This window comes from Leptopilina heterotoma, unplaced genomic scaffold (genome assembly GCF_015476425.1).
Source record: "Leptopilina heterotoma isolate Lh14 unplaced genomic scaffold, ASM1547642v1 Lhet_242, whole genome shotgun sequence".
In the NCBI taxonomy this organism is placed as follows: domain Eukaryota; kingdom Metazoa; phylum Arthropoda; class Insecta; order Hymenoptera; family Figitidae; genus Leptopilina; species Leptopilina heterotoma.
Window position 1 is genome coordinate 1,583,761 of NW_025110957.1, and position 15,622 is coordinate 1,599,382.

General features: G+C 31.2%; 2 protein-coding genes across 5 annotated transcripts in view; one reads left to right on the forward strand and one right to left on the reverse strand.

Moving 5' to 3' along the window:
• LOC122503056 (fructose-1,6-bisphosphatase 1) overlaps positions 1-15,622 on the forward strand; it is a 234,278-nt gene that overhangs the window by 33,550 nt on the left and 185,106 nt on the right. The gene's annotated exons all lie outside the window — the stretch shown is intronic.
• On the reverse strand, positions 13,001-15,208 carry LOC122503054. Of its 4 annotated transcripts, none has more exons than XR_006301704.1 (5): positions 14,713-15,208; positions 14,275-14,539; positions 14,087-14,161; positions 13,282-13,999; positions 13,001-13,020 (listed from the first exon to the last, which is right to left on the reverse strand). XR_006301704.1 is itself a non-coding variant. In XM_043613461.1 (4 exons), the coding sequence occupies exons 1-4, from the start codon at positions 15,033-15,035 to the stop codon at positions 13,952-13,954; spliced, it is 711 nt and encodes a 236-aa protein (XP_043469396.1). In that variant the 5' UTR covers positions 15,036-15,208; the 3' UTR covers positions 13,241-13,951. The 4 variants fall into 4 exon arrangements, 1 of the variants encoding a protein (XP_043469396.1); XR_006301705.1 differs by lacking the exon at positions 13,001-13,020 and having other exon boundaries at positions 13,241-13,569; positions 13,802-13,999; XR_006301703.1 differs by lacking the exon at positions 13,001-13,020 and having other exon boundaries at positions 13,241-13,606; positions 13,802-13,999.

Consider the following 15,622-nt stretch of genomic DNA (forward strand, 5'->3'; position numbering starts at 1 on the left):
TTATGTCTTAAAATAATCGTCAGGCATCACCGAAAAAATATCAGAAAAAAAATGGGAGGTGGAGAACCTTTTGGGTTGAAGTCAGTCCAAGCTCACCGTGAGGTGAAACTATTATTAAATAGAATTGTAATAGTACATTATGCACCAAGGATCGTAAGTTCTGTGATCACGTGAGTGTCATGAAGATGAATACGATCCGAGGTTCATACGACTGTTTATGCAACACAGACTGTAATAAAAAAAGCTTAGATCAAAAACATTTTTTTATTTACAAACACCTGAAGACAAAAACGAGATAATATGTGACATACTACTAGTGTACCGATATACATTCAAACGTACGCCCCTGTCTAGTCGCGGGGGGGGGGGGGTTCGGGGGGTCTCCCCCCGACGGGATCCAGGGGCGGAGCCTTGGTCAGGGGGTTGGGGGGGCGAAGCCCCCCGTCCACAAAACAACCAACTTAAAAGAATAATAATAATTTTTGACATTTAAAAGAACCGCATTTAATAATACCCCAAGCCACCGGACGCGTCGGGGGGCGAAGCCCCCTGAAACCTAGTCGTGTGCTTCGACGTATTAATAAAAATAATATCATTAAAGAACAAAAACAGAATTTTTCACACGAGCGATCGCGAATCTTAGGTTAGGTTAGTTGACAGTAGAGTTGGTTGCCGGGGACCCTCACCAAGCGCGAATGCACATGCATTTGGTGAGAGTCCCTGGGAACTGTGCGTCTGACAGCATCTAGTTACATTATATCCAACTTTTGTACAGAAATAGTAACATTATAACCCGGTTATTGGGTCTATAATGTAGCTAGGGTCTATAATGTAACTAACACGAAATAAGTGTACTCCCCTCCAGCATTATTTGCACCGGGCTATAATAAGTAACTTACAACCTGCAAAACAGGTGGCGTAAAGTGCGTATTACAGTGCTGTGTTGCATATATAGTATATTAAACACTTTATTTAAATTAGAAAATAGTGACGTGAAATTAAAAAGTTTACAATAATTTTTACCGTCTATAAAAGTTAGAGCCTGGTGGAAGCCTTGTTCTTTTTTTAAAATCACCCGGTTTACAGAATAAGTTTCGGCGAAATCTCGGGTTTTATTTTCAACAACATGGAGTGAAAAGGTCGAATATATCAAAAAGTATCGAAGTAAAGAATGGGCAATGAGAATGTAAAATATTAATAGAATGGTGTTTTCAAAATTGTTTGGACATGTGCAGGTGGCGCTGCAGTCGTATGTTATTTAAAAAGAGCGCGAATATATAAATTTTATTTTTGTTAAGAGAAAGTACTTATAATAAATCTTATTTTGCATTGTAAAAAAACGTCAACATTTCAAATATAAATAAGCAAATTATTAACTAAAAAAAATTGAATATTATAATGTCTGTATTATAATTAATATTAATATTATTATTAATGAAAATAATAATGGACTTGGACAATGGACATATAAAAACTAGCACCGTAGACGGCCGCTTGCGGTCGTCGGAGGAGCTAGTAATTAAAAAAATCAATTTTCAAAACCTTGGTTTTTGTTGGCTGCTAATAAAAAATCAAGCTTTTGAAAATCGATTTTGTTTTTCTGACAATTCCTTGGCAACTAATATTGGCCCGATGCTTGGCTACCGATTATTGGCAGTAGCGTGATCAATGTGATCATCCCAAGTTAAAACCAATGGTGGTCCAATGATGGTTGCCAATTGTTTTGCCAAGAAAAAACCATTGGGCACCAAGCATGGCCCATTATTAAACCAATCGTTACCATTGGCAACTTCCCGTTAGGCTGGTAAATCTAATTTCCCCGTTTATCTGTTAACATATTAAAATACGAATAATTACAAAATTTTAGAAATAGTCAGTATTATTTTATACTTAGGTATTTATAACTTTTTAGTTTAAGCTCCTAAATTTGGTTCTCTAATTTAACATTTTATCTCTTAGATATCGGTGTGCATCTAAAGGTAAAGGTTTTGTCATGATGTCAGCGATATTCTTTTTAGTGTTATCCATCTAACACTGACTTTTCTTTCATCAACACATTGTTTAATGAAATCTCCGTGGGTATCTGCCATATGTTCTCTATTCCCAGTTTCTTCTCTTATCTTGAGACTCTTATTAATTTTCTCTAAATTGTCATCAAAAATTTTCAGTTTGTGACTTCCATCTTTCTTAGTACAATCTCCAGCTGATTTGTTATCGCACTAGACTGTCACTGGAAACAAAGTTTCACCAATAACGAATCTGATCGATTTGTCCAGCGAGATCAGTTCTTGACATGCGTCGCTCATGGCAAGATACTCTGCCTGTCAGGTAGAAAGTGTAACGTACGTCTGCTTATGGCTTCGCCAAGCAACTACGTCTCCAAATAATTTTATTACATTACCTCCAGTTGTAGTCGAGCCATGACAATCTCTAAAACTTGCATGTGTCAAGCCATCTAATTCTTCAGTTTCAGCTTTAAATTTTAAGCCGATATTTGTCGTGCCTCTTAAGTATCTGAAGACTCTTTTAACATCTGACGAGTCTTCCTCAGTTGGTTCTAACTGTTTTCTAGCCAGATAATTTACTGCAAAAGTAATGTCTGTCCGTGTCGCGTTTGACAAGTACATCAGACTTCCAATAGCCTCTCTATATGACACACTCTTAATTGCATTTTCCTTTTCAAGTTCCTCTAATTTTATCATTTTGTTTCTATTATTTACTTGTCTGGTGACCATTGGTGTATTTTGCGGTTTGCAGTCTTTTATGTTAAACTTCTCTAAAACACTCTCTATATAATGTGACTGATGAATCAGCATACTTTTATCTTCTTTGTTTCTCTCTATTGTGATTCCCAGAAGATTTCTTGGTTCACCAAGATCTTTCAATTCGAAAGCTTTGCCGAGACATCGTTTAATTATCTCTAAATCGTTTCCTCCATGTGAAAAGACAAGGCTCATGCAGATCATTCTCTAATCCAAGCTTCGTCATTTCTTCTGTGAATTTTTTATTCCATTTCTTTGGACTTATTTTTAAATCCATACAGTGCTCTCTCTAATTTACACACTTTCGTTTCTCTAGTCTTTAAATCTACCTCTAACCCGTCTGGAATCTCCATATAAATTTCTTTCTCTAACAAGCCGTTTAAAAAGGCTGTCTTTACATCTAGTTGACATGCAAGTAGCTCGTATTTATTAATTATTGCCAGTAGCGATCTTACGACTGATAATCTAGACACCGGGGCATATGTGTCCTTCAGGTCGTAAACATTTTACCGCTTGGCAAAAGCAGCAAAACCACTGCCCACTTTGCTGAAGGTGACAATCCTTTGTCCAATGCCCGATGCCATTGCACCGATGGAATTTTGACTCTCGACCCTGACGTTGGCTCAGATTTGTTCTCTGCGCTCTTATTTCTTCTCTTTTCTCTGATTTTTTCTCTGCTTTTAACTGTAAAATAAATTATTATATTTCCTCTAAGCTCATTTCTTTTGACAATGTCTGTCTTTGTATAAAATCAGCATTTCGCAGTTCAGGTACTATATAAGATACTGCTTGATAAAAGGACGATCTTTTCTCTTGTTCTGCGAGATCAACAGCATTTTCACAGGCTTCGTATTCCCTACACAGAAAAAAACTCGACTCACTTTTGTTGCAACACATTTGAAAGTCGGTCTCGAAATGAGTAATCGACAACTTCAAGTGACTCAAAATGAAAAAAATGTCAGGTTCTAGTTTTGTGTGTGTGTTATGTTGGCAACAACTGTAGAAAATGTCTGCTGCGCGTTGCGCCGTTATTTTTTTTGTGTTTCGCATGTTTCGTGTTTACATGGTTGCCATCCCTGTCAGTCAATTCACAAATGTCTAACCTAAAAATTCGTTTTTCATTTCTCATAAATGCGATAAATCGACTTCAAGTATTAATGTTTTGACAAGTGCAAAGTGTTTATTCATTATAAACAATTATTTTAATTTATATTTTTATGAATTATTCCCAGTTATTTCAATGTTATTGTAATTTTTTCCTAAACTCAAAATGATCCCGATTTTACTCATTTTGAGTCTTTTCCCCAGAACCTCAGAATGAGTCGAAGGGGTATCATTTTTGTTGCTCTTCAAAATGTGTATCATATGATACTCATTTTGAGTATAGTTTTTTCTGCGTAATAATTGAGTCAAAGCGTTCACATAAATCATCTACTTTTTCATCTTTTCTCATTTTAATCTGATATAATCGTGATCTTACAGAAGTATGAATCACGTTTACCTCACTCTATTTCTCTAAGATCCGTTTCATTTAAAAATCTTTTATGATAATACTTGTCTAAATGGTTAATTATTATATCTCTAACAACACTATTTTTCTTTGAATTATTTAACAATGCAATATTTTCAGGACCTCTATGGTTCGTGTCAATTACATCTAACAAATCATTAGTACGTAAATCGGATTTAAAATAATCTAACCAAAGATCAAAGCTTGATTTCTGTGTCAGCTTATATGCTCTTTTTATATTTATTTTAGAAACAATAAGATCATTTTCTACCAGTTTTTTTTTTATTTCAGCAATATTTTCTCTAATTTCATTTTGCTTTTCTAAAACTCTAGAATTTTTCGAATCAGAATCTAATTTTTGTTTTTTATTTTTATTTAATTCAGCTCTAAACTCAATTATAAATTTTTTTGAACTCTAAACAGTATTAGATACCTCTAAACTCCGAAGTCGTAGACGTTCCGCCTCTAAATTATTCTCAGAGATCTTTTGCATGCTTATCAACATACCACCAGCTGTTTCCATGACCTTTTCCAATGTTTTTATGACACCATTGAATTTCTCTAGATTGCTTTTCTGTAGTTTGCACAACTGGAGATATTTATTCTGTATGGCGGTCAGGTTTGATGTCTGGAACACTTCATTTTTTATAATTCTTGGCAGTTGCCTCTCTTTATTCTCTTTGCTTGTTGCTGAAAAAAAATATTATCTATATAACTCTTAATTAATACCTGGATTTTAACTCTTTTTCTAAATATTTATATGTTTCTGGCCCGACCATCTAAAACTCTATACTTCTAGATTAATCTTTTATTTTTTATTTATAAAAAAATGAACATCTAACCTCAATTTCACTTCCGTCTAACCTCTAATTTTTATTCCAGCAAAGGGTATATTCTATATCTCTAGGAAATCGGTACATGTTCTTTTGTAAAAAAACATGTAGGGGAGAGTCTCCAGTTGATTATTTGAGGGGCTGATATAAAGTGGTTTAAAAAAACATTGGGAGAAAAAGTGGGATACTTATCCCACTTGGTAGCAAAAATGGTTTAAAACAATTAAAATATTTATCAATAAGTTTTTTACACGAATGACTTGCAAAATATTAAAGTTTTTCTTTACTATTTTAAATATTTTTTGATCATTAATTATAATTAATTTATCCATAAATTACAAAATCATTTTAGCCCGTATTTGCGCCCAAGTCACTTATCCCACTTTTGCTCCTAATTACCACTTTTACTATCAACCCCTCATTTCAAAGTATTACGTTTATGCCCTCACGCATGCTACAAAATTAGCACGAGCGACAGCAAAATTTGTCTCATTAAGTAAGCACGGTGTCACTCGCACGTCATGTGCCTTAAGTGCAACAAAATCAGAACGAGTGACTGCTAAATGCGTCTCATTATGCACGCACCGCGTGACTCGCATGTCCTGCACCCGAAGTGCGACAAAGTGCGACGCATGATTGTTATCTGGGTCCAGTTGTGAGACAGTCAATTTTTTTTAACATGCAATATTAAAAAGCCGATTGGTTTATATAAAAACATTTCTTTTTATATGAGCCAACTTTTTCGTGTACGCCGAAGCTGATATATAAACTGTTTTTGTTAAATACCAACACTGTGTGTGATAATCGACTAAAAAGCCTTTTTAAAAAAAGCAAAGTACTTTTTTTCCAAGTTAATTAATTATAAAAGGTAAATGTAATGCATTTTCTTTTAGTGTTTTCCTTATATTTTGTGATGCAATATTGCATTGTTCCAATCTACGGTTGAAAATAATTTAATTTTCCTTTTTCAAAATGGCGCCAATTTCTGGGTGTAAGACACAGCATATCACCAGTTGTGAGACGGTGTCGACACCCATCTGGGCAGCATAAAAAATACGACTTTGCAGGCATCCTATTTAAATGTTGATTTGATTTTTTTTCTAGTATTTTTGGGCATGTCAAGTCGAAAAAAGTCAATTGATTCAGAAGAAATCAATTTTAATGCTCTTGTTGAAGCTATTTAATTGTGTTTATTTGATAGTCATATTTTGGCGAATAAATATTATTATTTAGTATATAATAATATATATTATTAATATATTTAATTATTTCTACTAAACATAACGTTTTATGTCAAACTTATTAAATTTTAGAAATTTTTAATGAGTGTTTCACAACTGGAGACATTTTTTTTTTTTAAAGCGATGTGCTCGGAAAATGTATCGTAAAATTTTTTGAGTTCATCGAAACATTATACTTTTTTTTTAATAAAAGTTGCGTATTTCTGCTACCTTTTGATCGGTGTATTTTATTTACTATTTCGTTTACCCGTTTACAATTTACGGGTCAAAAATGAAACCCGTCTCACAACTGGAGACTCTCCCCTACACATCCACATCCATGCACTTACACATATGTATACCCTACTGAAAAAGAACGACTGTAAATACGAGAGTAAATATGACTGTGAATACGACCCTATATACGGGCCTTAGAAGGGTAGTGTAATTGAAACAGCAAATACAGCCGTATTTATGCTCGTATTTACGGTCATATATGAATACAATTTTTTTTAAATATATATATATATACCCCCACAGCACCGAAACTTTCCTAAAAATTTATTGAATATTTACTTGTAATATTCGGCATATTTAACTGAAATGTTTAGTGAAAATTGTTCTTTACACAACTTTCAATAAACATTGCAATTACATATTCCGAACATTGCAAGTAAATATTTAATAAATTTTTAGGAAAGTTTCGGTGCTGTGGGGGTATATATATATATAATGAAACATTATTAATTATTATTAATTTAATATATTAAATATAATATTGCAACTAAAATAAATATTATTTAAGGTAGGTATTGAAATACGATTTATTCTTATAAAATTATAATTTTTATTTACTCTCCCTGCAAAAAGCAAGGTTCGAGGATCCAAATACAATTTTCTTACAAACTAAATACATAATCAATTAATCATCTTACATCTAATTACAAAAAAAACACTTAACCTATACGCTTCCTTATTCAACTATACTTATACAAAAAAAATACCCTAACCTATCAACAATCGCCAGTGCCAGGGCTTCCGTTTCCAGTTCCAATTGCCTTTCCTGGCTATACTCCCTTTTCGCCCACCCCTTTTTCGCTTTTTCTTAACCTTAACATTTTACCATCCAAACTACTTCTATTCACTCATACACACTCCTCATTCTACCCACATTTTCTCTATTCCATTGCTGTCCTTCCAACCTTCTCAGTTTCTCTCTCACTTCTCTTCTTCACATTTTCTACTATCATTTACTCTCATTTGCCCTAACCTTAACCACTTTCCCAGTATCTTCCCTCACAAAATGTTTTATCTCATCTATCCAAATACATTCTTTACCCATTCGTACTACTCTTCCATTCTTTCTTTCATGCCATGCTTTATCTCTCAACAGCCATATAATTCTTCTTTCTCTCCACGTTCGGTCCTCATCAATTCTTATCACACTTCCTTTCAACTTCATTTTCATTCTCATCACTTCCTTTTTCTCCTCCTCATTACCTAACTCCACCAACCACAATTTCGGTACACCATTCTCGCCCATTCCTATCGCTTTTACCATTTTTACACTTACACTAACCCCCACCCACGCAAACACTTTTTCCACCTCTCCTTTACCCTCCGTTGCCCTTACATTCATACCCCTAATCACAACGTTATTTTTTCTTTTCTCTCTTTCCATACCATCCACTCGTCTCGATAATTCCTCCATTTTCACCTGCATACACACATTCTCACCCCCCTTCACCTTCCCTTCATTTTCCCTTAAACGTTCTTCTAATTCATACAATTTCCTCCACAAATCTTCCTTTTCTTTTATCCACTCTATCTACCACTTTTCCCACACTCTCTGCATGCTTTCCAAACTCTCACTAATTTTCTCAATCTCTCTGTCCCTTTCATCCGCTTTTTTATTCACACGTTTAATCTTTTTTCCTATAACCTCAAATCGTTTGTCCAATGATCCACTCCACTTTTCAAATAACTCTAACAAATCCATACAATCCTCGCACGTCATTCTTTTTCCATTCTTACCTATTCCCCTTTCAAATTTTGGCGCCTCACTCTCACTCGACTCACTTCGCTCACTTCCATATTCACTACTGCTACTACTCAAGTCAGATTCAACCCCAGACATTCTAGACACCTAACTTATCTACACGCAATTCACAGTCCTATTTCTCTCTCTTGTCTCTCACTTTACACTACCTAACCTCACAATACCGACTTCTCTTTTTTATCTTTTTTATCACGCACACTCACACTACTCTACGCAAACATACCTTTTTCTTACACTACCACAAATTCCCGCTCTCGCACAGCACACTACACTAACCACCCCTTTTTAATTTTAAACAAACTTAACAAAAACTCTTAACCCTTCATGAACGCGTGTACACGAAAACGGTACCGGAAACGGAAGCCTATTTATTCTTATAATAAATACACAACAAACAAATATATAAATGTCACTTTATTTTAATCACAAACACATATATACACATGGTACAATTATTTATTAAAAATTGTAATTTTTTTTATTCTTATTATAAGAGAAAAAATACTTGTACGCACAATAAAAACACCCAACCTTTTTTACAACAGTGCTTACATGTGATTCGCGTGAGTGTATTATCGCGCGGTAAATATCGCGGATAATTTATTTATTGCTTTTTGTATTTTTGTAATAGTTACTTAATTAAAATGTAGTAAATGTAAAAAAATAAAAGGAATAATAATAGTTTTTAAAAATAAAAATATAAATAAATATAAATATCGCAAGAACTTGAATTGAAAAAATTTTATGCATTATAATAAATGGACGAATTCAGTAGTAAACTAGTATCACAAGAAAAAAGATACTTGGTTTTATTATAATAATTTAATTAGTCTCATAATATAAAATAATACTCTGATAAAATATTCTAATGCAATTATTATCAAATATTTCTAACGTATAGTCAATTCTCATTTGACACTTTTGCTCCTTTTACAGCTATTAAAATTTTTTTCCTTAAATATACAGATCTCACTTACTTTAATTTTAATTTTTTTATCCCTTCCATTACTCTTTATTTTCTTGCTTGCTTTTTGTAACCGTTATAAGATTGGCAGGGCTTCAATTCCACCTTTTCCAATTAAACAAAGACTGACTGTACATTTCCTATTGTACAAAGTAAAATTCGCTAATAATAATTATTACCTATAGACCGATTATACAAAAAGTAACTGATTACAAGGTATTCAACTCTAAAGAAATTAAATATTCAACTGACCGACACTTCATGGACCGATTGTACAAAGACCGACTCTACACCTATATAATTTTTTAATATTTTAAATTTTCATGGACCAACTGTACAAAGACCGACTGTACAACAATATAATCTTTAGAAATTTTCAATCTTTTGAATCTTTATGGACCGACTGTACAAAGACCGACTCTACAACAATATAATTTTTCAAAATTTCGAATCTTCGTGGACCGACTGTACAAAGACCGACTCTACAACAATATAATTTTTCAAAATTTCGAATTTTCATGGACCGACTGTACAAAGACCGACTCTACAACAATATAATTTATCAAAATTTCGAATCTTCATGGACCGACTGTACAAAGACCGACTCTACAACAATATAGTTTTTCAAAATTTTGAATCTTCATGGAGCGACTGTACAAAGACCGACTCTACAACAATATAATTTTTCAAAATTTCGAATCATCATGGACCGACTGTACAAAGACCGACTCTACAACAATATAGTTTTTCAAAATTTCGAATCTTCGTGGACCGACTGTACAAAGACCGACTCTACAACAATATAATTTTTCAAAATTTCGAATCATCATGGACCGACTGTACAAAGACCGACTCTACAACAATATAGTTTTTCAAAATTTCGAATCTTCATGGACCGACTGTACAAAGACCGACTCTACAACAATATAGTTTTTCAAAATTTCGAATCTTCATGGACCGACTGTACAAAGACCGACTCTACAACAATATAATTTATCAAAATTTCGAATCTTCATGGACCGACTGTACAAAGACCGACTCTACAACAATATAATTTTTCAAAATTTCGAATCTTCATGGACCGACTGTACAAAGACCGACTATACAACAATATAATTTTTAAAAATTTCGAATCTTCATGGACCGACTCTACAAAGACCGACTCTACAACAATATAATTTTTCAAAATTTCGACTGTACCGACTGTACAAAGACCGACTATACAACAATATAATTTTTCAAAATTCCGAATCTTCGTGGACCGACTGTACAAAGACCGACTATAAAACAATATAATTTTTAAAAATTTTGAATCTTTATGGACCGACTCTACAAAGATCGACTCTACAACAATATAATTTTTCAATATTTTGAATCTTCATGGACCGACTGGACAAAGACCGACTCTTCAACAATGTAATTTTTAGAAATTTTAATTCTTTTATTTGTTTATGGTACTGATGACTATTAGTTTAAATGTGTTATTTTTATAATTTTGATTTAGAATTAATAATGTAGACAAGGTTTTTTCTAAATGCAAAATATTTAATTTATTGTATCAACTCATTAACACTAATCATTAATCACAACACTAATTATTAATCGCTCTGCGTCCTTTTTTTATAGGCGGCTGAGATTTGTCTTTTGCTGGGTCTTTTGCTTTGGGTTTATCAATTGGTCGTCCTCTTTTTGGTCTCAAAATTCGTTGTGGTGCCTTTTGAACATTAGTAGATGTTTTAATGGGTGTTTTTGTTTTGTTTGCTAACTTGTTTTCTTTTAATGTTGGTAGTGTAGGTGATGGTTTTGATTTCGAACTTTGTAATAAACCATTTTTGGTAGGATCTTCCTCAACTGCAATACTGACTCCTTTATCTGCATCTATATAACAAGTGCATAAGAATTATATTTTATAAAGATAAATTATTTTAGTGTAAAATCGTCACAAAAAGGGTACAAATGTACAACTTTAAAGTTATTCGTTCACATTGTTACTTTTCATGTTTTATTATTTCTATTGTTTTTCTTTTACTTGTATCTAATTTGTATAATTGCAATTTTATTTAATACCTGGAGGAAATTGCTCTTCTTCAATATTTGAAGATAAATCATTCTCCAATTCTTGATTAAGCCCTTTAATAAAATAATTGTATTTTTTAATTAGATAAACATAAAAAATTATATGTAATAATTTAATAATTACTTAATAGTATTTCTCACCTATTTCAATGAGCTCATCAAAATCTATAAATTGTAATAACAGTGTTAGTGATTTAGACAATCAGTGAAATTCTACTTATTTAATAGATTAAATTTACTGATTAGGGGATACTGGGGCGAAAAGTTAAATTTTGCATAAATGATTTTTAGACAATATAATCCGCTTAGATGCAAATATTTATACATCAATATTGTAGGTCAACTTTTCCCCTACAACTTTCAATAAAAAAGTTTCTGATATTTTCGCATAAAATACATGTTTTGTCCTTCTTTGAAAATTTTGTTTCTTTTAACTTTATCTAAATAAAATAAACTTTAACTAAATTCTATTTCTAGCCTACTGAAACTATTTTCTGATAGGTGTTAAGTAGTAGATAAGTTAAACTATACGTAAACAAGTAGTTTATTGAACGTGAATGATTTATCATTTCGCCCCAGGGTGCGTTTCTTGCTTTAACAACAAATATAAAAAATCTGACTAAAGATATTTAGCAAATACCTTTAGGTATCTCTTCAGGGGACCCTAATAATGAAGTAAAAAAATCGCGGTGAGAATAAATGCAAAAAATATACTTAAAAGTTAAAATTTTCTTTTAGGAAAAAATTTTCAAAAGTAGGGTGAAAAAGAATTTAAATATGGACACCACAAAAATTAGCAGAATGTCACATAACTCCGCACATTTATTTAGGGTGATAACACTCTTCTATAATTAAAATTGAAATGCTCTAACTATTTCCGTTCGAAAGATAATGAATTTTAACTGTTTTCACAATTTAACTTTTCGCCCCAGTCTCCCCTAACAAGTAATAAGTATTTCACTTATTACAATTAGTAAGAATACACTTGTTTGTACACACTACACAGCAAAATTATATTTAGTACGTTACCTAGTAGTGGATATGTTAAATTTCCATCTCTTTGTTCTGAGCATGAATTTGAAGGTTCTGTGATTTCGCCAGGTAAAAGAGCACGTAGATTTTCTGACACAGATTCTATATTTTTTATATGTTTATCAATAAATATATTTATTATTTAGTACTAATTAAAAATAATTCTATAAATTATTTATATATAATGAGTAAAAACCTGGTGTATTTTCATTCTTTTTCAACAATGAAGAATCAGATAACAACTTGTTCTCTTCATTATCAATTCCTAAAACATTTTAAAAATAATTATAAAAATAAAATTTTGATTTGATTTATAACTTTACGACGGTTATTGTTGCTTACTCATTTGAAACAATAGATTTTGGTAAGCCAGACGCCGATTACAATTTATGACATTCAGTAAAAAATTCTTTAATGTCAAGTGTTTTACTATCAGTTTCTCTTGACATTCGATTATATGCGAATCTAGGGTCCATTTTAACATTTTACTTTGCTTTAATTTTTTTCCATCTTTCACTTTAGTTAATTTTTTATCTTCGCGTTTCATTAATTTTACAATTATTTCTGAGAAACAATAAAGTCAATTTACGTAAAAAATAAAATTTTTTTAAGTTTTCAAACTTAAAAATATATTATTAGTTAATTCGTGAATTATGTTAGGTAGATTAGAATTTAACTAAATAAAGTTTAAGCAAATGAAAATTCTGTTAAGTGAAAAGTCGATTACGTAGCTGTTTTTTTAAATTGAAAGTGTTACTTAACATTAACCTTCAGAACACAAAGAAATAAATTTATAAGTTTCAATAGATAATGAAACCAACTCACTGATTAATTTTAAAATATCAGGGTCTGACACTTGACTTATTGATGAAAGTAAATAAGTAAAAAATGTTGCTTCGAATGGATCCATTTTCTGGTTGCAATGGAAAGAGTTGACTGATTCTGCCAATTGTGTCCAATTCGTTCTTAAGTATGTCATATATGAATTCACCAGTGGTTCTTGAAGTGCTATTTTATCAGCCTCAGTTTGAATAATATGAATTCCATCTTCAAAATGTGATAATGGGAGTAGTGGTAGTCCTAATGCCATCCACAAAACACTTATGCAATTATCTGGAATTTTCAGTGATTTCCACTCAGCCAATAATTCCTATTATATGAGTAAAAATTAAAAAAAGAAAAAATACTAAATAATAATATAAATAATATAATGCGATCTGAACATTGAACAAAGATATTCAAATTCAAATTTTTAATCCAAGTTTGTAATTAAAAGGGTTGTAAGTTTCCTGCAAATTTGCATTAATCTGAAAAATGCAGTACTTTTTAAACAATTAATTATTACTATTATATAATGATGCCAAGTTCCTTGAAGAATTGATTCTTTCAAATTTTGATGAATAGCATTTACAGAGTTTTCTTTAAAACCGCATTTGATTTGCTCAACTTTCAACGATGGTATTAATTCTCTAATTTTACACCAAACCGCATCATATTATTGTAAACTCCTATCAGACATCAAAATCCATATTGGCGTATAAATCTTCGAAATTAAATTTACATAAAATTAAAATTAAATAACTGCATCAGTAGGGCAAAGAATTAAATATTAAATTTTTAATTTATTCACCGGATCTATTTTGCTCTCATTTTTTTTCACACTCACAGTGTAAAGATGCGAAAAATCATGTTTCATGGAAGGAAGCTGCAAGATTTAATTAATTATAATTTGTATTTCAAATTTTATATTAATTTTTTTAAAATTTTATTTAATAATTTACTTTGTTTTTTTAAATATTTAAGTAATTTAAATCTTACACGAATCGAGTCTTCAATGTATCCAGTGGAAAATGTGTTTTCTCGCAAAAATGTACTCATTAGATTAGACATAAATATCGTTGCACACGATTCACCCACAGTTATAGTTTCTTGGTAATAACCTTTTAAAAAAATATTATTTTCTAAACTCTCTGCAAAGCCTTCCATTGTTTCCGGAATTTGTCCCGCATTTATATTTCTTTTCCTGCTCATCATAGTTTTGACTGATTCAAAATTAACCAATTTCTTTATTTCTTCTAATTGGCTGCGTAAAGAAAATTACTAATTAATATTTAAATTCAATTAAAATTTTTAATTAAATTAAATTAAAAAAAGTTTTATAAATAAAATTATTTCATAATAAGTAAAATAAAATAATCGAAATTTAAAATTTGTTATTGCATATTTCAACTTTAATTAATAATTAATTTTGCTCACTCTTCGAGAACTTGATCGTAAATAGATCGCAAAGGTAAAGACGTGTTTTCAGCCATGAGTAACATTTTTTCTTTCAATCGACACAAAGTTGCTCCATGAGCTACTGGTTTATCAATATGACATCCGAAAAATTTTACTTCCTTAGTACTTTCATCTTCTTCTGCTGTAGCAGTACAGGAAGTACTTGCCCGTGTTGCACATCGATAAATGATTTTCTCCTTTTTATTTTTGTCTGATTCTTCCTTGCTTTTCATTTTATGATAAAAGAACCCATCAGCGAAATATTTTGAAGTCCCTTTTCTTTCACCATTTAACTCTTCCATTTCTCAATTTTCCAATAAAGCGCACAGTATATTTGTAATATAATAATATTACAAATTGTCGTGATGATTTGACAACTTGTGTTTATATGTGAATATAGTAATATACAAATTGAAAATAATAAAACAATAGACAGTGTGAATATCAGCATTTCACATTATTTATTCTTATATCAAATTAATACCAGTATTTTTTTGAATATATTACAAAATAAGAAGAGAAATACAATTTTTTTAAATTTGTATCTATAAGAATAAGGTAAAATTATTGAATTACAAATTACAAAATGTTTTGTAAAATTTATTATTATCATTATCATTTTTATTAAAGACAAATGGAAAAGGAAGAAGGTGAACGCAAGAATTCATCAAAATACTTTTATCGTGGTTTCTATTATCATAAAAAATCGAAAAAGAATGACGATACATCAGAATTTTCTACCTTTCGCTGTGTCAATTATGATACTTACGGTTGTCTTGGTACAACAAAGGAAAATAATGAATCCAAATTAGTAGAAATTACAAAAGGTCACAATCACGAAGCAGATGTAAATGCGCAAAAAGTATCAAAATTAAAAAATGTAATTTTA

Excerpts from the sequence above, each read along its gene's own strand:
- LOC122503054 (XM_043613461.1), bottom strand. The coding sequence starts at position 15,035 with ATGGAAGAGTTAAATGGTGAAAGAAAAGGGACTTCAAAATATTTCGCT. Across the intron at positions 14,162-14,274 it reads ACATTGAAGACTCGATTCGT|CTTCCTTCCATGAAACATGA; the intron begins GTAAGATTTAAA and ends TAAATCTTGCAG. Across the intron at positions 14,000-14,086 it reads ATGAGAGCAAAATAGATCCG|ATTTATACGCCAATATGGAT; the intron begins GTGAATAAATTA and ends TTAATTTCGAAG.